At 46.7% G+C, this 27,313-nt stretch overlaps 1 protein-coding gene across 1 annotated transcript; it reads left to right on the top strand.

The window, feature by feature from the left end:
• The first annotated feature begins 14,743 nt into the window (after window positions 1-14,743).
• LOC135377887 (uncharacterized) lies at window positions 14,744-17,399 on the top strand. The gene is made up of 3 exons (XM_064610623.1): window positions 14,744-14,952; window positions 15,640-17,181; window positions 17,255-17,399. Exons 1-3 carry the CDS (start codon window positions 14,744-14,746, stop codon window positions 17,397-17,399), a joined length of 1,896 nt encoding a protein of 631 aa, XP_064466693.1.
• Window positions 17,400-27,313: the final 9,914 nt, after the last annotated feature.

Consider the following 27,313-nt stretch of genomic DNA (forward strand, 5'->3'; position numbering starts at 1 on the left):
CGGCTTTTAATCAGTCATGCTATACGGTCACATCTACTGAATCGACAAAAGCAAAAGACCAACATTTTTTAAATACGTGCGGCAAATTTAATGGTCTTTTCTTTGTTATGTATGATGTATCACTGTACGTACCACTACATCACACATGTATGATATATCAGGAGTCATAACATAATACCGGAGAAGTCGACGTGAAAAATTTGATGACAATGATGTTGGTGGTGGTGGTAGTGGTGGTGATAACGATAGTGAAATAAAAGCTAAAAATGACAGCTAATAGCAATACAATTGAAACAGTTATTAGCGCAATGGCGCTGCTCCAAAGCTGGCTGATGTCCCCTGTTGAAGCGCGGCTCTAAAGGGACCTGAACAACGAAACCAAATTTGTCGCTCCAGATGACTGTTTCTTATTTACTTTACAGTACAGTTTTCTATCCAGATTGTCTTTAATGTGAACTGTGACGTCGCAAATTATATCTTAGCACATACGTGAACACATAAATCGATAACTAAAATGAAAGTCCTGTACGAATGTCAAAATGTCTTAAATCACTTGACAGCAGTAATAGGCTTGTGATGTCGACAGACAACACTTCTATGAAAATGAATTGTTCGAGGCAGTTAACAAAAACCCTGGAGAACCGACATCGTGGATGTGTGGACCTGCGTGTTAGAAAATCGCTAAAAAGACGTCACCATAGAATGCATATAAAAAATAATAATGGCAAGAATATACGGGAATCGAAATAATTACGCTTCTTGCATATTCAGGGAGTGCACGCTAACCATGGACAGCTACGTAAAAAGGAGAAATCGCAGCAAACGGGGCAAGAGAGAAAGGGCTCTTCCGGCGGAGCGACGAAAAAAAAAAGATCTCGCTCTTCGGAGGGAATTTCCTCGCGCAACTGCACAGCAACGGCGCTAGCGCACCAGGGGAACAGTTGTTGTGATAGCGCAGAACTTCTATCTTTCACAATTGAAAAGTAGTTCATTCATACAAACTGTGAAGACAACGCCCCGGTAGGTTGCTGGAGCGTCCGTAAGGTGGTCTACCTTAGGTAGGTCATATCGCCACTTCCCTGTTTCATAAAATGGTATCCATAATTAGCGTGTATACCCTGTATAATTGTTTCTATATCATGTATTATGTCTTGTGAAAACTTTATAGGTTGGCAAAAGATAATATTTACTGTTCTTACGGCTCTGGTGCTAGCTTACGTACCCTCTGATGGCCCAGAGAATGTCCATTGTAAATCTATAGAAACCAGTCTAATTACTGAGCAACAGATTTTTCTGTGGACAATGCTGTCTAAAACGCGCCGCTCGCAACGAACACATTTCCGCGATCATCTGCACGAGCGACCTTATCGGTATAGAAACGTAGGCGGAGGCGCGATTGCAAAAGAAGCAACGTCAATTGTGAGTTTTAGTATTGGCAACTCCAACAACCAGAGAGGGCGTTGCTACTTTTCAAAATGGCGTCCGGAAACAGGTTCGTCGGCACCCTCACGCTTTCTGCGATAATGAAATTCCTCGGTTGCACGGCCGAGTCGCGTTGTTTTGTTGAGGGTGAATGTGTGCTGGCAGCAAGACACCTCATCCTTGCTGGCATCACGCAAAATGAAGTTCGTGAAGTAAAATGCGTCGGACTTAGCCTGCAAACTTCGGGCATATGCAAGCAGCCGCATACCGTGGAAACCGTGTTCTCGATTCAATCACGCTGCAGTGAAACTCCACAGGTGTTTTATGTTCTTGCACAGCTGGTTAGTCAGAAAACACGTCGCCGCATTATTGCTTCACTGCTACCAGTAAGTTATATAATTGGTTTTGTGTTTATCAAGACTACCAGTAAGTAAAGTCTATTTTCGTCAATGTAATTAGCGCCAGCGTGTCGAAAACTTAGCGTCTATTTGTGTCATTGCACTTCTACATCATGATAGAAATGATGGCTACAAATATTAATTGGTTGCTTCGCATATTGCAAGTTGCATATTTGTGCATATTCTCATTATGAATGATGACACTCGTTTTCGAGCACTGCCGCCTGCAGAGCAGAGCACATATATCTCAGCTCCTTTAGATTTTCACTTTGTTTTCGAAGCGATTGCATGCAAGTGGGCGTATGCAGTATCACTTTTGGTTCCTGTGTTAATAGCATCGCACTAACTTTCGCAGTTAATCTGTTCTCGTGTTTCAACAGTGTTAGGATAGCATCGTTCAATCAACTAAGCTACACTGATGTGGAGTGCCCGTGGGAACCCACGATATTTGCACACTGAACGAAGTGTGTAAGTAAAACTTACGTGGCAAGATGTAATCTTTATCACGAAAGTGTTTAGAGCAGACAAGCATGGTTCTGGTGACAGTTTTTCCGATGCGAAGGCGATGTATTCATGCTTTGTGGCGATTTGTTCGATGCTGTGGCTGGTCGGGGTGATCTTCGATCGTTACCGTGTGGGAGGTGATGGAAAGATACTGATTTATCTTTCCGTCTGGCAGATAGACACTGCGGTACGCTACCAAATTCCTTCGACACACGTTTTCTGTTATGTGGACACATGCCGCACGCAAAACACGCGCAATGTCCTCCGTACCATCGAAGGGTGCCTGTCTACTACGTCGGGACCTGTTTTCAGCAGTTCTAAACTTGAGCTCTAGGTGGCGTCCATCTTGCTGGAGTTGTCAATAGCGTACGCTATCGCCTCTGCGTACGTAAGGGATAGCGTTGGTTGCTCTGCACAGTGGCGTAGCCAAGGCTTGTGTGTTAGGGGGGGGGAGGGCGGAGCCCCCCTACCTGAAACGGGGCGACCCACGCAATTCGTGCAAATCCGAGGAGAAAAAAAATGATATAATTGGGCGAGGGGGGGAGGTCCATTGTGACGATCGCGAAACTCTTGCAGTGTCAATCAAACCAGCATCCTTGAATAGTTTTGAAATTCTTTGCGCACTATGGCAACCTGGTGACGCGGCCTCACCGGTTATGACACGGACACCCCATATGTAATCGCCTTGTGAACGTTCAAATACTCTATTCAGTACTCTCTTATTGCTGTCTGCACACGTATGTGTGTGTGGGCTCACCCAGGACCAGCGGGGGGGGGGGGGGGACAGCCGGTCTTCTTATGGATCCACCCCTACCTTGGAGGTCTGGCTACGCGACTGGTTCTGCGCACGCGCAATACATAAACAAAGCTTTGCGCATTGCGCAGAACCACTACGCTATCCCTTACGTACGCAAAGGCGACAGCGTACGATATAATAAAACTCGCTAATAGAGAGTTTTAGTAGACCGTTTTTGCATCACCGATATCATACCCGGTGCGGCGTTGGTCTTATGGCGCATGTGCGACGCTATCGGAGCTTAGCTACTGTATCGCGGTGCGGATTCCCGTGGCACTTTTATGCTGCTGAAGGTGATTGCGAGTAACCCTTTCGTGGATACAACGAAATGGATTACAATAACAAACTCACTTGCAGTGCTTCGTGTGTGTGTCGTCCTTTCGTGTACCCTGCACTGGGGTTTAAATGCAGAACTCCTCAATAGTTCATGTTAAGATTGCCTTGAGTTTGAGGAAAAACACAGGACGAACACAGGACGAGACGAACAGATAGACTCACGAACCAGCAATCACTGTGCAATCACTCGTCCTGTGTTCGTCCTGTGTTTTCCCTCAAACTCAATGAAATGTTAACATCAAGTAAACACCAGCTAGCTTGCCTGCTTATGCTATGTTCCTCAATAGTGTAACATCGAAAGGCTATTTGCCATGCGGGAGCGCTACGGTATTAAAGGGGCCGTAAACAGGCCGCCAAGCATTTCACAAATGAAATACCCCAGGAAAGAACGCAGGTCATAATACCCAAATATACACTTCGTTCGGGTCGTGCCTGCTCGGTGACCCATATACCAGCTTTCAAAAATGAGTAACCAGCGCGCCTCCCTCCACCAGACATACGTCAGATGGCTACGTAGCCTTTTGCCGTTCAATCGGGGGTCGAGCTGCGAACATGACGTTTCAAATTACCAGACAATACACAGGCTTCATTGTCAGCTGTGAGGCGGAGTGCTCCGTTTGTTTGTGTGGAACTACATTTGGCGCTCCGTGGTTCCGAGATTCAGCGCCATGGCATCTCCAACATCTTTGGCTGGCGCAAACGTAAACAACTGGGCTGCTATCATATGACGCGATTCGAACCCGGGCACGATCTACTACTATACCAGAGACCTGGACATCCGCAAAGCTCCCAGCACCGGGGTAGTAGTTCTGGCAATCGCCGCTTGCCTATGGGATTTGGCGCTAGCTCGCACAATTCGTTACCACGTAACTTGCCGAAACCGCGGCAATGGATGGTGGGCTGTGTTGACAACGACGAAGCAGTAAGAGAGAGAATAGCGCGTGCTTAGCAACAGAGCACTTAGTAGCACGAAAGACGATGGCGAGGGTGAAGTGTCATTCCCTCTCCCCAATAATGCTATATGGCATTTGCAGGGGCCACTACCGTAACTATCCCATGACCCGGCTCTCCCATAGGCGATTGCCAGTTGTCCAGGTCTCTAGTATAGAGTAGGTGGTGAACCCGGGTACCTCCCAGTCACGACGCGACCTGGCCAGCACGCTAACCACAGTGCCACGCGAGCTGGTGACGCGATGCCGCGTGACTCAAACCAAAGTACGGCAGCACAGTCGTCGGAACCATTCGAAGATGACGAAGATGACGCATCGCGCACCTACCTAAGATTCCGGAACTGTAGCGCTGGATATTCATTCACGCTCGCGGTGCGCTGCGTGCTACTGCGCGGAAAACGTAGTGCGCGTGTGATATCTAAATTGAACGCATTACTTTTCCAGTTTCAGCTTGTAACTGTTTTAGATTTTGCATATAATAAGACTCACATTCATCTAGTCCATTTCCCGAAGTGGAATAAAATTATACGTGGAACTATTGATCGTAATTGGTGAGGAAAGCGCCACGTCAAAATGGGGACGTAAAGTTAGAGCGCAGGGCGGAGCTAAAAAGCGAAAGAGTGCAGTGAATATTTCATCCGTATGCAAGCGCCTTTTGGTTTTGAGCACTAGTAATTGCAAGGAGCTTTCACAGCGTAAGCTGCAATGATATTACGCAGAGAAATGCGAACCTTGTATACCTGTTTACGGCCCCTTTAATTAACTGTACCGTCTCCGTCCACGGTGTAGTGAAACCAGGGTTGTTGGGGTTTAATCCACATGGATTTTATCTGGTGTTTTTTTTTAAGTTTGTCCACACAATTTAATCCGGATTTTTTTAGAGATTTTGTCCAGATGCGATGTGAAGTACAATCTTAATTCAACGTCGCACGGAAAACTCCCGCTATATTTGATTGTAGTGGTGGCTCTTTACAAAAGCCCACGTACGCGCAACATTAGCTTCTTTGTAACTTTTTAACTTGAGTTTTTTTAACTTTTCGGATTTAACTTGTTCCCGTTTCCTTCTACTTCTGCCCATTCAGGGAGAGGCTTTCTTCTGCTTCCTGGAGACATTGTAACTGAAGTACGACAGCTAATCCAGGCGTGTAGCGTCTACACCATTCACCCACGCGTGCACGGGACTCCACCTTTCGGAAAACAATCGATACTGAATCAATGTTACTGGGACAGGCACTTCCATAAACCGAAACTATGAGAGGTAACCCGAAATCAAGAACAGCAAAACACATTTGTTTTTACTCTGTGTCACATTTCTAGGCTTGTCTATATTCTCCAAAAATCACCAAAAATATCCGGGTTTTATCCAACAAAACCCACTGGAGAGGATCTTTTTAAACATATCCGGATTTTTTTCAACACTGACTGAAACCCGAACAGCGTCAGTCTCGGGTATCGTGATATCGTTCCCAATGATCGTACCGTGTACCGTACCGGGACGTTGCAAACTGGTTTCCTAAAACTCACTATTGTCAGTTGGGCGCATCTGAGGCTTATGTCACGTCTTCTTGCCCTGCGCCTAGGGAAGATTATGTTCGCTAATCATCCTATGTTTCTTATTCCGCTGCTCGTATACTTGTGTCGTCTGCCAGCAGGACCTAATAAGGAAAACAGCCGGAGCAACAGAAGGTCACAGCAACCGATCACTAGCCTTTAATCCGAGATAATGAATTCACTTGAGCACGCGTTACACGCGCTAAAGTCCCAAAAACCCGCTCCCTCATCGTTCTCTATTTACAACAGGATGGCTTTGAGCGCCCTTCGCGTTCTTCGACCGTTTCTTCCAGCGTGGTTTAGTTTGCCCTCAGCATTTCTTCCATGATATCTTCTTGGTGCGTGGTTTCCTCTTCGTTCAACTCGCGCGTGCGGATACGCGATCATAGACGCAACCGATCTATTATTACTTCAATATATCGTGAAAGCAATGACAGAACGAATTCTGTTGCGCCTCTGCCGAAGGGCTCGTGGAAATGCATCAACGCCACGCAACGGGGGGCAAGTTTTGCGCGATAATGGCCATAGGAATAACTATGGCTCCGAAATGAGGCTCATTCTGGAAACGAAAAAAAAAAAAGAACAATGATGCCACCCTAGATTTTAAACACTACAATTGAACGCAGAAAAATTGCTTTGCTTCAAGACCCTCTCCATTTCATCGTGTGCGAAAATTCCTGCAAGTACAGAACCAACCGGAAATTGTGGGCACCTTGTACACTAACACATCAGTATACGGAAAGGCGCGGCTTTGCTTCGAGGGAGTTTCAATCAGGTGTACAAACTATTTGCAGAAAAGCAGATCACGCAAAGAGCGCTTGTGCAAAATCGTCGTTAGACGCGATGGCCTGTGGCAGCTGTGCAATTGTGCGAAAACATTCGATGAACGTATTTCTTGATGAACATGAATTTAATAATGTTTTTGAATCACTTAGCGGTACTTATTCACGAATGAAGTCCGTTCCTGAGTCGCGCTGATTGATGCTCGCATGCTCACTCACGCTCAATTGCCTATATACTCTGGTACGTGGTTGCTCACGCGGTGCTCATAGATGAATGCGAGTCGTTCATGCTCAGCTCGTGAGTGAACTTTGCCGAGGTGAGATGCTTACATTTTTCTGTTCTACTTTTCTTTTTTTTTTCTTTTTTTTTGTCCAGTGAGCGTGACACATCGTGGTCTAAGACAGAGCTGTGCCGTACGATTTTCGAGAAATCCATTCTGACGGAGTTTTCCTTGGGTGATTTCAGAGTTGTGCATTACCTATTTACCTTTAAAACGCTTTGCATGATTCGCCTAGAACTCTCCGTTGACCTTCGGTGCAACAACCTATAACTTGGAAAACTTAGAATAACAGCAGCTTTGAAAGCGAGACCTTACAAGCGTTCCATATTCTGTTACACCGTTCATGCAAAATATTTTCGCGAAATCCATAAAAGCACTTATCCAGCTTCCGAATGCCGCATTTCTCTCTGAGTAAAGTTCGCGTAAATTTCGCGTTTGATAGGGAGCATGTTCGATGGGAATGCCGTATGTTTTTCTATTTCCATTCAATCAAAGAGGAACGCACGACTACTTACTTGCACTAACAACAACTGTAATTTTATACGGCATTATATACGGCAGTTAAAGGTGCGTGCTCAGAAAGCATCAAACATTCTTAAAGTTCTCTCACACAAAACTTGGGGTTCAGGCAGAACGACTCTTCTTCGCATCTACAGATCAGTAATACGATCAAAGATGGACTATGGGTGCGTCGTCTACGGATCAGCTCGACAGTCTGCCTTTAAAAGCCTTAATCCGGCGCATCACTGAGCTCTGAGGACTGCAAGTGGTGCATACCGCACTTCTCCAATAGAAAGTCTCTATGTCGAGTGTCATGAGCATTCATTGACAGACCGAAGGCATTTCCTGACGCTGACCTACGTTCGAAAGGTACCGTCCCTGAAAGACCATCCTTGTAAATCCATTCTGAACAGCGATTCAATGAAGGTCCTTTTTCGAAATAAACCACGATATATCCCCCGCATCGCTCTCCGAGCAGAGCATATTGCCCAAGAGTGGGGACTTGATCTTGCACCTCGGGATACCTTTCCATACGAATCTGATTGCCACCCTACGATACGAATCTGAAAATGCTCCTTGGATCAAACACGAAGTTTCATGCAATTTTCAGTTGCTAAAGTTTGACAAGAAGGCCACCTCTTCGTTGGTGATACAGTCAGAGTTCTTGGAGATTAAGCATAACTACAGAGATTTTTCATCATTTTACACAGATGCATCAAAAACAAAAAATAGAGTAGCTGCAGCTGCCGTACATCAAGAAAACAATATTCGTTCAATCCGCATAAACCCAAGGGCGAGCGTGTACACAGCTGAAATGTACGGGGTCTTACTAGCGTTCGAAATGATACAAAGTGCAAGAACAAACAAGGCAGTGATTTACACCGATTCCAAGAGCCTCATGATCGCAATGAAAATGCGGCAACCAACAAAGAACGCTCTTCTTCATCATCCCTTGCTGCTGCTTCATAAACTCCATAAAAATGGACATGTGATTCACTTCGGTTGGGTCCCAAGCCATGCTGGGATTGCTGGGAATGAACTAGCTGACAGGGTAGCGAGAGATACAACCTCAACTGCTGCAGAGAGCACAATGCAAATACCGTTTCAAGATTACAGAGTTACCATCAAACACAGATTATTCTCGCAGTGGCAGCAGAGGTAGAACAAAGAAGCAGTTAATAAGTCGCACTTGGTAAAGCCAGTCATAAGAGAGCGGGGAAGTTTAACTCATGGTAACAGACACCATGACGTAATATTGACACGATTACGAATTGGGCATTCCCACCTGACGCATAATTTTCTGCTCCGGGCCGAGGAACAACCGCTCTGTCAACACTGTAAACCACTGTGAACCACTGACCGTACTGCATATTCTTATCAGTTCTCCCTTGTATGACCGCCACCGCATCACTCATTTTCCGATATTTTATCGATATCACTTACCATATCATTCATCTCTTTTACTAGGTGACGATGGGATTGTCTCTTATGACAGTATCCAGCTTTTTATGAGAACAGGAGCTTTTTAGATTGGTCAACGTCGTAAACATTCATAGTCATTGTCATTGATTTGGCGCTCTTTGGCCCAAGTTGCCCTTGCGCCATAAAACCTTCAATCACACACACACACACACACACCAATACTAATGCTGTCAAAGTGGCCCGAGATTGTTCATTCCCTATGACCGAAAATCAATACAATCAATGACAATCAATAAAACTGACCAAATAGCTTTTGGTCAGTTTTAGAGGCCACAAAAAATATTACTCGACAATGTGAGCCGTCCTCTACTTCTTTTTTTTCTTAACTCTGGCAATTCAACCTTAACAAAATTATCTATCACAATAATATACAATTATTATAACTCTTGGAGTCTCTGGGGTTGGAGCAGAAACGGCACAACAATGGCTATCAAATGCACGCGAAACAACCGCTACATGTCCTACCCGTGCTTCCGGAAAGGCGCTACGCTAGCATTACGGTGATATAAGGTGCAATGTTTCTAATCATTGTTCTCAGATTCTGTTCTCCATGCGATATCACGTTTACGTCGTGTAATTGCTTGTTCGTGATGTACCCTGCACTAAGGCATGTGTGTGAATGGACGGCAGTTAACCCTAACTAGAGTTATTATTTCACAACTGAGTCGATTTGCCTGTTTTGACTTATAGTTTAAGGCAACGGTGACTCTGTTCTCTTTATTCGCAGACATGTAAATGGATGGTGGTGACGACAATCATGCGAGACTGTTATCTGACGTTCTCCAGAATTTCTCGCTGAGGTTAGGACTAAGTGACGATAATCCTGCTTTATACTACATCGAATTGACTTGTAACGGAAATGTTTGCCTGTACAACAGGAACAAGAAGGAGCAGTTGGTTGCAGCAAGGGAACACTTACAACAGGGTTAAAAACACGACTAACACAAGAGGGTTAGAGGGCTGAGAGGTGCAGACGTCCTGTTCTTGTGTTTCTATCCCTCTTGTCCGTGTTCCGTTGCTGCAACTTTTCGTACTTCGTGCAACTGCATTTCGTACGCTGTTTTAGAGCCATAAACCCAACACTGAACTATGTCTCTTTTTTTTTCAGGTACGTCGCAATAAAAAGGTTGATTCTGTCCGTGCACTGGAGCCATGTAAGTGTAAGTGTATCAAAAAGTTATGAAGCTCGACAGGCGAACTGCCATCATCTCTTCAGTTCACACCACGCAGGACATTGGGAAATGTTGTTTTATGACGACCTGCTAATTTCGCAACGGAGCACGATCAGAGGCTTAAAACCGTGTCGGTGTCAGCAGAAATTTGGGAGGGTTCGGTGGTGTGAAGTGGTTCAGGAATTCGCAGGCGCCAATGGGCGCCAGATGTTTAAACAGGTCGTTACTTCTGCTCTGCGCTGCGTTTGCAAAGCAACTTCTGTGTAGAGCCTCATACGTCGAATAACCCAAGGATACGGTGTTCAACTTGCGCACATTCTGCATAGGCATTCGTTACTCAGACCTTGAACAACAAGGCCCTCATTCGTCTTCACCGCTAATGATCCAACAAGGACACCGTCCGCTGTACCATGCAACTTAATGGGCCTCGGTGCAGCTGAGCGTTGTCGCAGGACTTTATGAAGCGCTGGTCGCACGCGTAGTTCTTTCCGACTAACAGCGCTGTGTTGCTTAGTGCAGTGCATTTATTGTTGTACTTGGGTATCGAGCATGCGAGAACTGCATTTACTTGACGGCCAATTACGCTGCAGCTAGTTTACCAGCTGATATCCGTGCTTGGAAGACGCGAATTTCGTTTCCGGAATTGAGGAGATGAAAGGAGCTTCGTGCGCGTTCCCACACCTGCTCGAAATGAGCTGCGCTCGAAGCTTAGGTGGTCTCAGATGGGATCTCCGAGCAAGATTGGCTCGTTCCAATGTGGACTTATGTAGCATTAGGTTCGAAGACATGGAGCGGGGTAAAAGGATGGAACAGCGGAAGAAATTGCGTATCCACATAAGCGAATCCACATGTGCGCGTGAATAGCATCGTCTCAGGTCCTTTTTCCACTCTACTGCATATTCCTCTTCGTTCCCTGTTTACGTTACCTCATCCTATTCACAACAGACATCAATATGCCATAAAGTACGACGGAAGCACTATCCGCTATAAGAAAGCCTCTACCTATTCACGCTGACAGCATGTTACGCAGGCTCTTGACTATACGGACTAAATCGTGTGTGTTCAGAATCCTATGGAGTCTACGCCATATAAAATCAATCTACGTGTCTCCCCTCCATTGCATTATCCCAATATACTGTGACGCCAAATATCACGGAATTTCATTGCAGTTTTAAGACGTACGACGTCGCAGTGTGCGGAATCTGCCACATGTCTGGCAACGTGGCTCCATCAATGTTGTGCCTCCTCTCACGTTGCCACAGCTGCTGGGTCGGAAACACCAGGAAGGAGCCTGAACTGTTGCTAGAAGATACATGCCAAAGAATATGATGTTCATTACCTACTTTTAGACAATCGGACACTATCAAGTTTTCAGGATTTTTTGGAAACGACGTGAATGTACGTAAAGTTCAGTGATTGAATTTACATTGTGTGCCGAGTCTTTGGACGCTGCTGATTTATTGTACGAAGCAAAGCAAAAACTTTTTTTTGTTGTTGTTCGTAATGGAGTAAAACAAAATCGGAATGATAGGATAGCAGTACAGCTTGGCAGGAGCGTTTCGGAATATGTCATCACTGGCATAGTTGTCAAGCACGGATACGAGTTACTGCACTCGTTGGATTCCACAGCTGGAAATATTCGGAATTTGAGAATATAAAAGGAATCTCGCATGACGTCGGTATGGCGTTGTGCACAGCATCACAATCGCAAATAATTCTCAAGGACCTCGAGTATGTTGGAGCTTCGGAAGTAGAGTACAGAAAACGGCAAGGAAGCAGGCGTGTCGGGGGAGAACCGATTTGAGATTTTGAGCTATTCTGGTTAAGGGCAGTTAATAAAAATTAACCAACAAGAAGAAAACGCTTTATAATTTGGTGTCCTAATTACTTTAAAAAAACCTTTGAGCTGAATAGCACCGTCAATAAAGTCACCAGGACATCGGTGTCCTCTTCATTACTCCAGGGAACATGATTTCCAGACTAGTTCTGGGCTCGTCTTTATAACTGCTATAAGATGATTAACAAGTTGTAACACGGTAGAAACGTGTTCAAATTTTCTATTAGATAAAAATAGAGTAAAAAATGGGTGCGTCTGATGAGTTAATCAGTCTAATCACTTCTGAATGAGTTCCCGTCCATTCCACCTAGTGTTCAATGATACTAGGATGCCCACCTATTTTTTATGATACATTTTTTATATAACTAAGTATCCAACAAACATATTACATTGAAATTCATGTCGGCAATGTGAGGACACTAGTGCCAGCTAGAAAAGCGATTGAATGTACTAGCTGGGAAAGGAAACGAAAACCCAAAGAGTACCCATGATTTTACAAAAAAATGTTCCCGGGAACAGTACCGCAAAGGATACTGCCCCGAGGACCGTTTTATAGGCCGCGCATTCAAAGACACGGCCCACCCGGGGGCGGACCGCGTTGTCAAAGGGCCCTTCTCTTATAAATGAAGGACTCCATGATGGTATAGAAATTGGAACGCAGATTAGTTGGTAATTAGAATAGACTAGTAATAGAGAAAGATGAACATCCCGTTCATGAAGTACCGCTCCAGCATTACAAACGCAAGCCTCTGTCCGCCTTCCCAAACTAGAAATGATGAAGTTCGACGGCAAGCGATGCCATTGACAGCAATTTTGGAGCTGATTCAATGCGACTATCCACACCAATGCATCCCTCCCTGAGAGCAGCAAGATGCAGTACCTAATGGCTGCTCTACAAGGGGAAGCTGCGAACGCAGTGGAAGGCCTACAGTTGACTCCTGGCACTTACGAATCTGCCATCGACATTCTCCGCAATCGTATCGGCAACGATAACCTCCTAATCCAAGAACACCTCAAAAGCCTGGCGGATATCGAACCCGTACGCTCGAGCCGACATCTCTACGACTTACGGAGGCTATATGACACAGTCCAGACTCACATTCGAGGACTGAACTGCCTTGGCACTACTACAGAGTCTTACTGCTCTATGCTGTACCCGATCTTGCTCAGATCTCTTCCGATGGATATGGCATTGCAATTTAATGGTGTACTTACCGAGAAAACGTCATCGACCGCTGCGGCAGCGACTGCTTTGACATCAACCGCTTCGACATCAGCCTCTACAGGCACAGCGTTTCACAACAACGCGTTGAAGTCACTACTGACCTTCCTAGGAAACGAAGTAAAGCACCGCGAAGAACTCACCCAGCGTACCTTTCAACCTCCACCCGAACATCAGCACACAAAGACGCCGCACTTTCGCAAGTTTCAACAGGCGAATGGTCGTCCAATGGCCACATTGTACAGCATGGTCAAGGCAGGCAAGGGAAATGAACGCTGCCTCTTTTGCAACACGGCAAGCCATGCGATAGCAGACTGTACAAGCCCAAAGTCTCTGGCCGAAAAGAAATACATATTAGCAGAGCAACGCCGATGCTTCAGATGTTGCAAGCCGAATCACGCTGCAAGACATTGTAGAAGCCGTCCGAAGTGCCACAAATGTGCCGGTCGCCACGCAACGACGATGTGTGACCCAGAATATAAACCTCGGCCATCTGCCCCCGCTCCCGGAACGTCCGCGACAGTCACTCTGAAGACCACAGTCTACCGCTCCCCCCAACGCATTCTACTTCAGACCGCCAAAGCCTGGGCACACACAACAAAGGAGGAAGTCTTCACACGCCTAATCTTCGACGGCGGCAGTCAGCGCACGTTCATCACTTGTCGCAAGCACTCGGCTCTCAGATCGTTCGCACAGAACACATCTCCATTGGGGCATTCGGAGTTCAACACAAACGTCCAGAAGTACTGGAAGCAGTTGAGCTCAGTTTAAGGACTACACATGGAACAGGTGAACATCAAGAGATAACAGCCCTGGTGGTGGAACAGATATGCTCTCAAGTCTTCGAAGTTCCACCTGATGTAATCCAAAAGCATATGCAGGAGTACAAGCTGGCAATAGCCGACTGTTGCGACGGTGCCCTACATCAACAAATAGAGATCCTGATTGGTGCGGACAACTAGTGGGAATTAGTTACCGGACGCACTCTTCCTCTGTATCAGGTGTACAAGCAGTTGAAACGACACTTGGTTGGACGCTGCAAGGACCATGCTCTCTACCGAACGTGGTGCGCACAGCAAGCTGTCACACGGTGACTGTGTTGCACGTAAGCCAACATCGCGAAGCGGTGAACGATATGATGGAGCGAATTTGGAACTTGTACAATATCGGCATACGTTGCGATGAGACAGACTAAGCACAGCATCACTTTGTCCTCGATAGCTTCAAAACGTCCATTCAGTTGAAGAACGACAGGTATTCAGTTGCCTTGCCGTGGGAAACAGTTATGTCAATGCAAGACAATAAGCACATTGCGGAGGAACGTCTTTCACCAGTCTCGAGGCGTCTAACCAAGTCACAAGGTTTAATGGCGAGATACGACGCAGCCATATGTGAATATCTTGTCTCTGGAGTAGCAGAAAAGGTTACCCAGGAAATGGATCGGGTCCAAAACACATGTACTATATGCCGCATCACGCAGTCATCAGGGAGGATCGAATAACTACAAAGATGAGAATCGTCTTCGACGCACCCTCTCATGAACCTGGCACCAGCTCGCTCAATGATAACCTGAACACGGGACCCAACCTAAATCCGGATATTATGCCACTACTTATGAACTTCCGCCTTTATCCAGTAGCCTTGATATCGGATGTACAGAAGGCATTCCTCCAGATCGCCATACACGAGGATGACAGAGACGCCCTTAGGTTGCTGTGGTACAGGTCCCGACAAAAGTTTACGGAACACGCGAGCGGTGTATTTTGTCCTCGGTACGACACCCTAGCGGCAAGCGGAAGCTGGCGAAATCAGGCCAGTTCACTGCATCAGAGGGGTGGACGATTGCGCTCTTAGCGACACACAGCGCTAATTTCGGTATGATTACTGTTGTACGCGCCCGCGAAGTGAGTTGGATTTTACTGTTGTGCTCGTCAACAACTCGTGACTCATGTCAGTTGTTTATCAATCAATCGATTATCAATGTCAGCGTCAATTGTTTATCAGCTCGTCACGCGTCGTCCCATAATAAAGCAACTGTTTACAAGATACCTTTCTTTCTCTGGTCTACGTATCATGGCTTTCCAATAGAAACAATACACCGTAAAGTGTTGCCACCATGATTCATCCTTGTTATCACGATGATAGCGGCGAGCTCCCTGTCTCAACAATCGTTGAATCACGTGTTGTTGGCGAGCACAACAAGAAAATCCAACTCACTCTGCGGGCACATACAACAGTAATCATACCGAAACTACCGCTGTGTGTCGCTAAGAGCGCAGTCGTAAACCCCTCTGAGGCAGTGAACTGGCCTGATTTCGCCAGCTTCCGCTTGCCGCTAGGGTGTCGTACCGAGGAGAAAATACACCGCTCGCGTGTTCCGTAAACTTTTGTCGGGACCTGTACAGGACTACTCCGGTAAACAGCAAGCCACTACCTAACGTTGAAACGCGGCGCATGACAAGGGTGACTTTCGGCACGGCCCCTAGCACGTTCCTCCTGGCAGCCACGTTACAGCACCACATACAGCTGTATGCCAGCGAACATTCGAGATTAGCAAAGCTACTTGAAAACTCCATTTACGTGGACGACGACATTTTTGGTGCGGCGAACGAGGAGGAGGTAGCGGAGATGTACGCCGAAACATTACAGCTGTTTGGCAAGGCTTTCATGAAGCTTCAAAAATGGGGTTCGAACAGTTATGCGATGCGCACGAAGTCCGAACCGGATGCTGTTTTAATTGGAAACACAACGAAAGTACTCGGCATTCCTTGGAACCAGGAGCAGGACACGCTGTCTCTCCCTCTTGACTTCCACTGCACTTCTGGAGAATACAACGGCATGACCACGAAACGAGAGGTGCTGCGCTCGGTGGCACAAATATATGACCCATTGGGCTTCATCCTTCCGTACACCGTCCCCGGAAATATGCTCCTACAGGAAATCTGGAAGCACGGGCTGGAGTTGGATGCTCCGCTACCAGATGACCTCGCTCGTAAATGGGGCACTCGGCACAGCCAGCTACAGGACCTCAAAGACATTGAAATACCACGCTGTTACTCACCGGACATGAGCACTGAGATCCAGCCACAGCTACACATTTTCTCTGATGCTAGCCCCGGCGCGTACGGTACCGTTGTTTCTCTACGTCTCGGCGGCTGCGCGGACGGATACAAAACGCAACTGATCGCAGCAAAATCAAGAATAGCACCAGTGAAGGAGATGACTCAAGCTCGTATGGAACTACTTGGTGCACTGATGTCAGCTCGTCTCTCCAGCTACTTGCGGGACAATTTCAAGCTCACCACCTCCGACTACTTTTGGACAGATTCAATGATTCCTTTGCAATGGATACGAGGGGACGCAAACCGCTGGCCGCAGTTTGTGCGCAACCGGGTCACAGAAATTCAACAGAAGGTAGAGAAAGAGCGATGGAGATACGTGGGAACAGAAGCAAATCCCGCCGACTTGTTGACGCGAGGAACTAGTCCCAAGGAATTGCTACAGTCGAAGCTGTGGTGGAAAGGAGCAACATGGCTGGTGGAATCTGATGACAAGTGGCCATCTCCTGAAGTCAATGAGACGACACAGACTCATGTTCATAAAGAGCAGATTGCGCTCCAGACCATCGCACCATCGTGCTCGAATCCGGTGAGGGATCTGGAACGCTTTAGCAATGTCAATCACCTCCATCGGATAACCGCGTGGATACTTAGATTCATCAAGAACTCCAGAGCAATAGGTCGGTTCAACGGTCCCTTAAGCGCTAGTGAGATTCAACAGGCCGAACGCTACTGGGTAAAGCAACAACAAGAATCTGCATTCGCGGACGAAATCAGCGCACTTGGAGCCAACAGGGCACTTCAGCGAATATCGAAGGTGAAAGATCTAAGGCCATTTATTGACGACGACGGCATCCTCAGTCTTGGAGGACGAATGGGCGGTAGTCGGCAAACATTTTCGGAACGTCATCCAAGTATACTGCCAGCTCACTCGCACTATGCGCGCCTTTTGATTTTACAGTCCCATAGCCAAGTTTTCCGCTCCAGAGTGCGTGACACTTTATTGCCGCTACGCGAAAGGTTCTGGATACTCCGGGCACGACAACAAGTCAAGCGGACACTACGAGGATGCGTTGCATGCAGAAGGAACGACGCAAGGCATCTGACACAACCTGATGGCCAACTTCCACCTGACAAAGTGACGATAAGTCATCCCTTCGAGGTCACCGGCATCGATTTTGCAGGACCATTAACGTTAAAGCGAAGGAGGAACCCTCAAAAGGGCTACATTGTCCTCTTCACTTGTGCCGTCACACTGTACACCTTGAGCTGTGCGACGACATGTCGGCGGTAAAGTTCTTGCAAGCCTTACGAAGATTTACAGCTCATAGGGGGATCTGCCGAACCATCTACTCGGACAATGCCTTGACGTTCAAAAAGGTCGCAAGAGAAATTCGGGACATACAAAAGGATCCTGACGGACCTGCGCTGGTGCAGGACTATTCTTCACGTAACGGCATCCGCTGGAAATTAATACCTGAGCGCGTACCATGGCGGGGTGGTTTTTATGAAAGACTAATAAGATCCGTAAAATCAGCATTGAGGAAAACCCTGTCCAGGAACCTCTAGACGTCATCGAAATGCAAAATCTGCTGGCTGAGGTGGAGGCGATGATGAACTCGAGGCCTATAACCTTTGTTTATAACGAAAACTTCGACACCACTCACCATGATAATGGGAAGACGTCTGCTCGCACCACCATCGACGGAATCCACCACACCACGGAACACACCCCATGACTCATCGTCCACAAAGATAAGGAAGACATGGAAAAGACACTTACATTACCTCAATGCAGTGTGGAATAGGTGGCAGAAAGAATACCTTTCGGAACTACGTTCTGCGTACCACTCCAAAGGGATAAACGACTGCGACGTTCAAACCGGAGATGTGGTTCTCGTCAAAGAGCCCAACTGTCCCAGGCTTCAATGGAAAATGGTATCGTTGACAAAGGTTTCACAGGGTCAGATGGACGAGTTAGTGTGTGCCAGATCAAGACTCCTGGTAGAACGACACTCAGAAGACCCGTCCAGCACCTCTACAAGCTCGAGTCACAAGAAAAGCAGCCGAAATCCTGAAACACTCCGTCGTTCTCATCTGTGGGTGGCAGGCTGTTGAATACTATGTTCAAGACGACGACTCAGCGCCTCCACGCCCACGCGACTGCTCACGCTTAATTTCATTCTTCTCCTGAGCACCATCCAATAAACATCGTCACCTACTTGCTCTCCCTGTACTGTATTCCAAACATGCTGCATGGAGTGTCGCAGTGCAGTGGGGGGCGCAGTCGCAATACATGCAGTGTTGCGTATCAAACTGTATGACAAAAGACAGTTCTCATACATGCGACTACCCTAGCAGCGCAATGTCGAATGTCATACCCCCCCCCCTCCCTCACGTAGCCATGGCAAAGCTCATACAGACGTCGGGTGGCAAGAGAATGCGAAGAGAACGAAAGCGCGTCTTAGGCATTGCGAGTGTCAAGCGACAGCCGAAAACGTGCACGAAACGATGATGGCGATGATTTCCACCAATTAAACTGTGTTATTATTATTATTAATTATTTAGGTGACCATGCACGGAAATGTTCGGTTTCCTCATCCAGTCGATCTCACTTATGTACCTACGGTCTGCACACTTCCTTAACACGCCTTGATGCCCGTGCTTCGTGAACAGCCATACATGTCCCGATGCGCGCCAAATATGCTCGACCGTTACGGTAGCGCCCCTCGTAGAGTGGTTAAAGTGGTTGTGAAACGTTTCTCCTAATATTGTAGGGGACATATTAATATGCGGAGACTTTTCTCGTGAATATACCAAGCACGGTCCCGTGCCGGCGCAATCTCGCGAGCTTATTGCTCACCGACAATCTGACATTCCGAAAGTGGCGTCTTGCTCTCTCCCCCTGTTTTCGCAAATAACAACAACTTTATTTTGGCTTGGGAGAGTGGGGAGGCTCATCGTCTACATCGTCTACGTCGTTTCGCAAATAGAATACTATTGTAGAAAGTAATATTGTGACGCGTACACATTCGCATTGTCTGCTCCTTCGCAGGAAAATTTCCCATTTGGCATCGCGCCCTGTCAATGGGGTATTTTCTGTAAATGTTATTAATAAGATAACGTGATTCAGAGATACATAATTAAGCGATTGTATACTGACCTTAATATTATGATGATTTTCCTGCCACTTTAACGTAATGACACTCCGCGTCACGTAGACAACGGGTGTGCTGTCTGTGTGATTACCCTGGCATATCATCAGACACTAAACAGAAATATTGCACTTCCGTATGTGGTCGGGCCAGGACCGCCGGACGTCGGACTAGGGGTCGACTCCGGTCCCGACACACGATCTACACATGTCCTTGAAGCATGTTGTCCTGGTACAGCTTGCCTGTTACCATACCTCCAGAGCCATGGAGGCGTACGAGAGCCTTATATGATGTTAGCCAACAGGATCGCACAACCACGTCCACAGGTGTCGTTGGGGTATGTTGGAGAGGATGGACATGATCGTGGCCTCCATCGATATGTGAACACGCTACTTGAATCGCCTTCCAGGCCGCAATATGACACATCTGCGCCACTGCTCCTCTGTCCTTACTGGAGATGTAAAGGGAGGGGAAAAAACCCCAAAACCACGAAAAAACAGTGTTTTTTTTTCAGCTGCTCAAAGGTTGAAAAAAAAAAACTGAAAAATTCCAGGCGACGGCAGGTATCTGTTCAGTGCCTCCGGTTATTCCCAAGTCATAATGTACCATGTACCTTGTCGGCGCACTCCTCCTTCTGTCGAAACACGGCTAACTTGACTTAACAAATCGATATATATATCATTTTGCGCCTGCCAGCAAAATCAAAACAAAATCGGAAACCCGAGAGAAACCGAAATAGCGAGCATTTTTTAAGTATTTATATTTAAGTATAATTTTAAAAGACAAAAAGTAAATGATGTCAATAATAAAAAAAAACGCCTACGTCCAAATGAATGCGTCGGTGTAATAGAACAGCGAAAGTATGTTAGATTCCACTCATCAAGCCTCTCGAAAACCGAGCCGGGTAACGGATGTTTAGAGCTAGAGTTGTTTCTTGATCCTATGATGATAGCAGTATACCAGAGGCGCAGCGGTCATCCTATTTTTGGAGATGCATGCAGCCACTCTGTTGGTATTTGAGGCCTCGTCTCTTAGCCTCGTACCTTCGTTGAGAGTGTTCAGAAAGAAATGCAGATTTTTTTGTGTGTGTGTTCGATTAGACCCCTCAAAGATGCGCACATGCATTTCGAAGGTACGGTCTTTGGATGAACGATTTTTGTAGATGCGATATAAACATATAATAATCTACAACAAACATTTGGTATTGTGCAATTTGGAGCCTTCGACTGATTTTAATATTATAGTTGCAAGAGGGTAGGTTGCATGTAGATGTCAAATGCAAAAATATTTCATCCAGCAGAGGTTCGTAGTTTTTGAGACAAACCCCACGCTAAAATCCGCTTTCGCTGCAACTTGCTGGAGGCCACAAAGGTGTGCTACCTATTTGAGGTTGATTGAGGACTGTTCGGAGATATAGTAAAACGTATAGTCTGCAGGTTACGCCCGGAAGCAGTAGCTTGATTGGTTGGCAGAACAGAAGCCGGAAGTTACGCACACACGTCACAGCAGCGAGAGCCTTGACTATAAAGTTGAATTCCATATATTTGGCGCCAAGTGATGACGGAATATTTTGTACTGTGACTCACGGAATAATGAGAAAGCCCATGACTGCTAGATTTCGTTTTGGTGTATACTGTCGTTTTAAACACGTCGTTCTTCGTCAGTGCCATTAAAGGGACCATGAAGCAATCATTGGAAACATTGTGTAAGCATCTCGAATGTATTCCTGGTTGCTAATACATTCGCCATTCGGAGTATGAACCGAGCTCATTGGTTACAATAACGAAGATGTTAACTAAAAACTGCGGCGAAAAAAGGTGACTGCTGCGACCCGACCGATACCGGCGCAAAGGAGGAAATAGACGTGACGTCGCAAGCAGGTGATCTTCGCTACTAATGGGCTGAATTGCATTGATCAAACATCATGCAACCATGCAAAGTGACTTTGGGACGCTTATAGGGGTGAGCCGGGAGGCCGCTCGCTGCGTTTTCCCCGTGTGAACTGGAAACAATGCAACATGACGAAAGTCGCGCTATACTAAATTACCAATGTACAGGGTGTTTTTAATCATTACAGATTTTTATACAAAATTGTTAGGGCGGCAACACAGGTACAGTATTGGCAGGTGGGTTATGCAACCGGGCGGACATTCTCTTGAAGAGGGTATGTAAATACTGTATGACTAATTACCTGAAAATCATTAATTCTTTCTGTAATTATGGACTTTCGTGCAAAAGTGATACAGCAGAAATGAAGACAATCGTCGTTGAAAACCATTCTGTATATTTTTTTTATGTTGAAACTACCACGTGCTTCCAAATATCTATCGCCGAATTTTGCTATCCAAATGAGCCGAAGCCAAAACCGCGCATATCAGGACCGCAGGGAGGACAGCGCTCATTCCGCGTCAGAGGGTCACGCACTGTGGTGCGACGAAGATGATTGGAGTAGGTGCTGAACTGCTGGCCAGATAAATGCCGACGGCAAAGGTGATCCGCTCCTGAGGGGCGCGGTTTTGATCTCGGCTGATTTGCACAGCGAGACTCAGCGATGGATATTTCAACGTACGTGCGGACGGCGGACGTGTCTGGATTAAAAAGAAAAAAAAAGGAGTGCTTTCAGCGAGGATTGTCTTCCATTTGCTATCTCAGTTTTGCCCCGAATCACCCAATTACAGATTTAATTAATTAATTTTAGGTAATTAGTTATCTTATAGTTGCATACTCTCTTCGAGAAGATGCCCGTGTAACTGAACTGCGAAAACGGTGCCTATGCTGCTCTTGCAGGATTCATTTCTTTTTTTTTTTTTTAGTAAACATGTCTAACGAATAAACATTTGCGATAGCATTTCATGAGATCATCGCGGCCATGTTCCGTCGTCTCCACAATGAGCTCATAAATGGTGTCGCTTTTCAAGGACAGTTTCAGCGCAGCAATTTTTGCCGTAATTTTGTTATGCACACATTACACACCGTTTTGCAGTACGTATCTTTACTAAACTGCATGAAAGTACGTTGAGCATCCTTTTTAACGCCTCTGTATCTTCGGCGTTGTAGATGAAGCACCCACGGCTGGTTCCGTAGGTGCTTCACCAGCGACTGGTTTTGTAGATTTGTGGTGTGTTTTGCGGAGGATTCAATTGGAAATTGGATGATGCCATTACATTTCCTTTTGAATCATGTGCACCAAGGACAGGACTTCTAGCCCTTCCATTACCTTGTCCTAGTGTTACCCATCCCATAGTTTTCTCCACTGCCGCTACGGAATCAGTTATCCTGTACGTCCAGGAACAATTTCCCAATAATGATCCCAAGATCTCGCTCAACTTTAGACCCGCTCAGCGTCTCGCATTTTACTGATAATGACAATTCATGCCTTTACGTCGCGAGGCAACTATGACCACGAGCGACGCTGCAGTGATCGATCTGGGGATAGCTTTTGCCCTCCTGATGGTTCTTTAACGCGGTGCCGAAATCTCAGCACAAGGCACACCGCATTTAGCATCCCGTGCGAAAAACGGCGTGTCTAAGTAACTTCCACGCTGCCACCAAGTTGCTGGCGTCCTCGGCCGCGTATCCGCAACCTAGGGATCGGTAGGCGGACACACTACCAACTGGGCCAACTGATCCACGGAGGCCGGTTCTCGCACTTTACACAAACGCGTTTCGCTTTGCTCCCAAGTCTCCGTCGTAGGCCGTTGTCGCTACGCTTTCGCATGCTTGCGCTGGAGAAGTTCCTCCCCCGACAACTGAGCAGCGCTAGTTGTGACATACGAAGGAGCCTTCTGTCGCGACGGTTCTAATATGGGCGAGGCGGAACACGTGATCGGCGAGCAGCGGCCGATGGTAGCACCAGGCGCGGATCTAGGGGGGAGGTTCCATTCCAGGGGTCCGGACCCCCCCCCCCTCCTCAATTCCAGACTTGAGCATAGGGTTCAGTGGACCAATCCCAGCATGCACGTGGCACTTGTCCACAGCGCCCCCCCCCCCCCCCTGTGAAAATCCTAGACCCGCCTCTGGGTAGCACTCCTTACGATGTTACATACCCCTCCTGAGCAAAAATCGCTGAAGTTCTCTCATAAATGCTGTCGCATTTAAAACACGCCTCTTCGTCCCCAGAAGTGTCAGCGGTAGTTATATCGTACAATAATTGGGTACAATATTTTTTTTTTAATTCCGTGTTAGCGCCGCGAAGCAACTGTGGCTATGGGCGGCGTACAGACATGGACAGATGGAGAGAACAGCAGGAAGGAGTGGGGGACAGGGGGGTTAGTATGCGTCCTGCGCCGACTTCAGGGGGAACTGTGCCGACATTCGTCTGGAAAGTCTCCGGAACACCAAGGGAAAACCTCAGACAGCACAGCCGGTGACAGGATTCGAACCCGTGTCACTTCCCAGGCTCGGCGTGGAAAGCGATCATCCTAACCACTATGCCACGGGAGGTGGTAGGGTACAATAATCCACACTTGTGTAGATACATGCTGCACGTGTCGGATAGTGTAGGACTGCGGATAATTTCGACCAACTGGGTCTGTTTAAGGTGCGCCGGAGATCTCCGACACACGGTGCGATGCTGGAAGCAATCTTGTTGCAATTATCTTCGCGCAATAGGGTGCAATGTTTGCACGGTTATGTTCACCACAAAGACATAGACAGCTGTTTTCACAGTTGCTTTATTCAAAGAGTGAAAACTGACATTTATGATCAGTAAAACATGTCAGGAAGGCGAGGCACTCGAAGTCCGGAATATTCGTGCCGACGACTATATGTCAATGCACGTACCGGGGCGAGTGGTGAGTGCGTTCACGTCCGACAAGACACACAGGCCCAATCGGGAAGCGAGAAACCGTTCCTCTCTTCCTCTTCAGATGGTGTGTGCGCATTGCGTTGCCGCGCTACTGCGAGGAGTCTGGTAGAGTGGTGACAAGCGCACAGCTACACTTTATTTCCCCCTACTTGTGCTGCGACTGACTACCCCTCCGGCTAATAGCGGTGCTGCAGGTGGTGTGATGTCGTTGGTGGTATCCACTGTACCAAGTGATGTTCTGACGTCACGGTGGGGTCACATCGTTTGATTTCTGCTACGCTCGCCATAACCACCGTCAAGGCCGCAATACCTCCCTGATACAATAAAACCTGCGTTTGGGCTTGTTGGTGACACAACTGTATGACTTCAAAGCGCTAAAAGGATGAAATACAAACACATACAACACCGAGCGTGAGCAGGGGGCTTAATCGCTTCATCGTCGTTACGGTCGTTACAAGCTAACGAGTGGCGGGAAATTCAAAAAGGTGGGCACGTGACACATTGCGCGTGACGTATACCACGGCCTTCACGTATCGCGCGAAGAGCACCGTGCACGTGTTTTATCACGTGCCCACCTTTTTAAATTTCCCGCCCGCCTTTTTGAATTTCCCGCCACTCGTTAGCTTGTAACGACCGTAACGACGATGAAGCGATTAAGCCCCCTGGTCTCCCTGATACGGCTCTCGCTGTTAAAAAAAGTACCCTGTATAATTCAGTTTCGCCGAGACGGTGAAGCGTAGTCTTCCTCCTGATTCGTGTTCTCGTATTTTTCATTGCACATCATGTATAAAACCTTCATTGCTCGTTCTGAATCGATCCTGTGAACTTCATTGTGTTCCTCGTGTTGCTGAGCTTCCTCAAGCTCAATGGCAGACACACCAACGGCACTTGAGTACTGGTTTGCACGAAGGTTCTTCGAATGCTGTGTTGCCCCCAGTAAACACAAAATAAACAACGAAAGAAGGACGTACGCAACACATCATCTGATTGCTCCTATTTATTTTACTCATTACTTTTCTTGCTTCTGGCACAATGGTTCGTTTGTGAACATCCACTGTGCGGTTACAAAACGATTGTTCACCGACTTCTTTGTCGTGTCAGAGTACAAGGAAAGCTCCGAAAACCGTAAAGGGACATGTTTCGTAACCCCCAGGCTAAACAACACTTCATGATTGCGTCTCTGCGTTGCGTAAACAGTTCAACTTGGAGCTGTCTCAGATGCTTTGCCCTATTTCGGGCCTATTCTTTTTCATGCGTGCACTCGCATCTTTGCAGGCATAGTTCCATAAAATGAAGGTACCGCTCCGGAGGCGATGACGAAGGTGATACAACAGTGATGGTGTACCTATAAAAGAATTTATCTTCCTTACCATGTCCAACAGGAAGAAATTGCAGAAAATGATCCCTCAGTTGCTCGATGATTTTTTTTTTTTTTTTTTTGTCAGTATAAGATAACTGGTGCTGTATGAAAGTTCGGGAGAAGGCCGCACAAGGTGCTCGGGACGAAAAGTCTAACACCTCCATGAACTCCCACGAACCAGAGGTGGGGAGTAATGCATTACAAAGTAATGCATTACCGGTAATGCATTACTTTTGAGTAATGAGTAATGGTAATGAATTACGTTTTGCCAGCAAGTAATGAGTAATGGTAATGCATTACATTTCGACTGAGTAATGCAGGGTGGCATTACTCATTACTTTTGTGGAATGTTCATTGCGCCACGTGAAGATTGGGAACCTCCAGGTTTTCTTCAAGCCCCCTTTAACAATGAGCACAAGGCAACAAGGAAAGGGAAAGGCACAGCCTGGGGAATTCTGCAAGAGTTCAACAGTCGGCGGTGTGTGTCACAAGTTTCTACATGATGATATCACCGATTTTCTCTTGTGCGCATTTGGAGTAAAGGAAAATCAATGAAATAGAAACATAGCCTCTATGACGGTAATACGTAACAATTGCCGTAGGGATTCACTGTTTTGGTATGGTACCGTGTTAGCTTCTCTAGTGCTGTCAGAGGTAGTTTTTCTGCCAGGACACAACTGTATAGCTGCGCCTCATCCGCCGGCTCCATAATGTTAGAAAAGGCATCATCTGCAATAAATCTTATCTATAGCTTTTGCCTATCAGACTCGCTTCTGCGGGATTTAGTGGCACCGATTTGGGGACACTCGGGTGGTTATTGCCTATAGCAAAAAAAGCGAGGAAAAAACTTATGCATAGCACCTTTGAGGCTTATGCTATAACGGCTTGAGGCTGAGGCTAAAACGTACATGTAATGCCAGAGTAATGCCATTACTTCGTTAAAGTAATGGCATTACTAATGCATTACTAATATCCAAAAAGTAATGAGTAATGTAATGCATTAGTTTTTTATACAAGTAATGAGTAATGGTAATTCATTACAAAATAAAAGTAATTTCCCCACCTCTGCCACGAACACACTGGCTGGTAACGAACATTATAATTGTCATTTTAGTACGGAAGATATTACACCGGCTTGAGTGTGCGTATTTCATTGGACCTTCAGTGGAACGTGCGTTACGTTTCGTTGATCATTCCAGAATGACCTGAAGTGAGGAGAGCAACAGGAGCGAGCTCCATCGGCGTGTAGACGGGAATATCGTTTCCAGTCGTTACCTCTCTCTGCACCCCCCTTTCACTGGCGTTCGAAAATCAAAGAAAAGTGCAGCCGGGGAATGAGTCGATCCACTTGAAGTGCATGTCGAGCTCATGTAGGCTTTTGGTAGATTCGCTATGCTTGGAATGATCATCTAGGCACGATGAGCGACGAATTTCGAGATGTGTAATGTTTTCTGTTTGCGGTCGACCCTCGCACCGCCTAGCATTTTCGGCGGGACAAACAGCTGACGCGACTTTTCTAGACTGAGCCTGTTGTGAAAACCTGAGCTTCCACTGAGAAAAAGAATGACTGGCAGCACTGCTCTGAAGACCAGCTTTAAAGGAGCAGGGAAGTGACATTTAACATGGCTCGAAACCCTGCTTCATCTGTGAGGCTGTCCACCAGGAGCCACCATGCAAAATGGGTCATTCCACAAGAAG

Source organism: Ornithodoros turicata, chromosome 1, assembly GCF_037126465.1.
Source record: "Ornithodoros turicata isolate Travis chromosome 1, ASM3712646v1, whole genome shotgun sequence".
NCBI lineage: Eukaryota > Metazoa > Arthropoda > Arachnida > Ixodida > Argasidae > Ornithodoros > Ornithodoros turicata.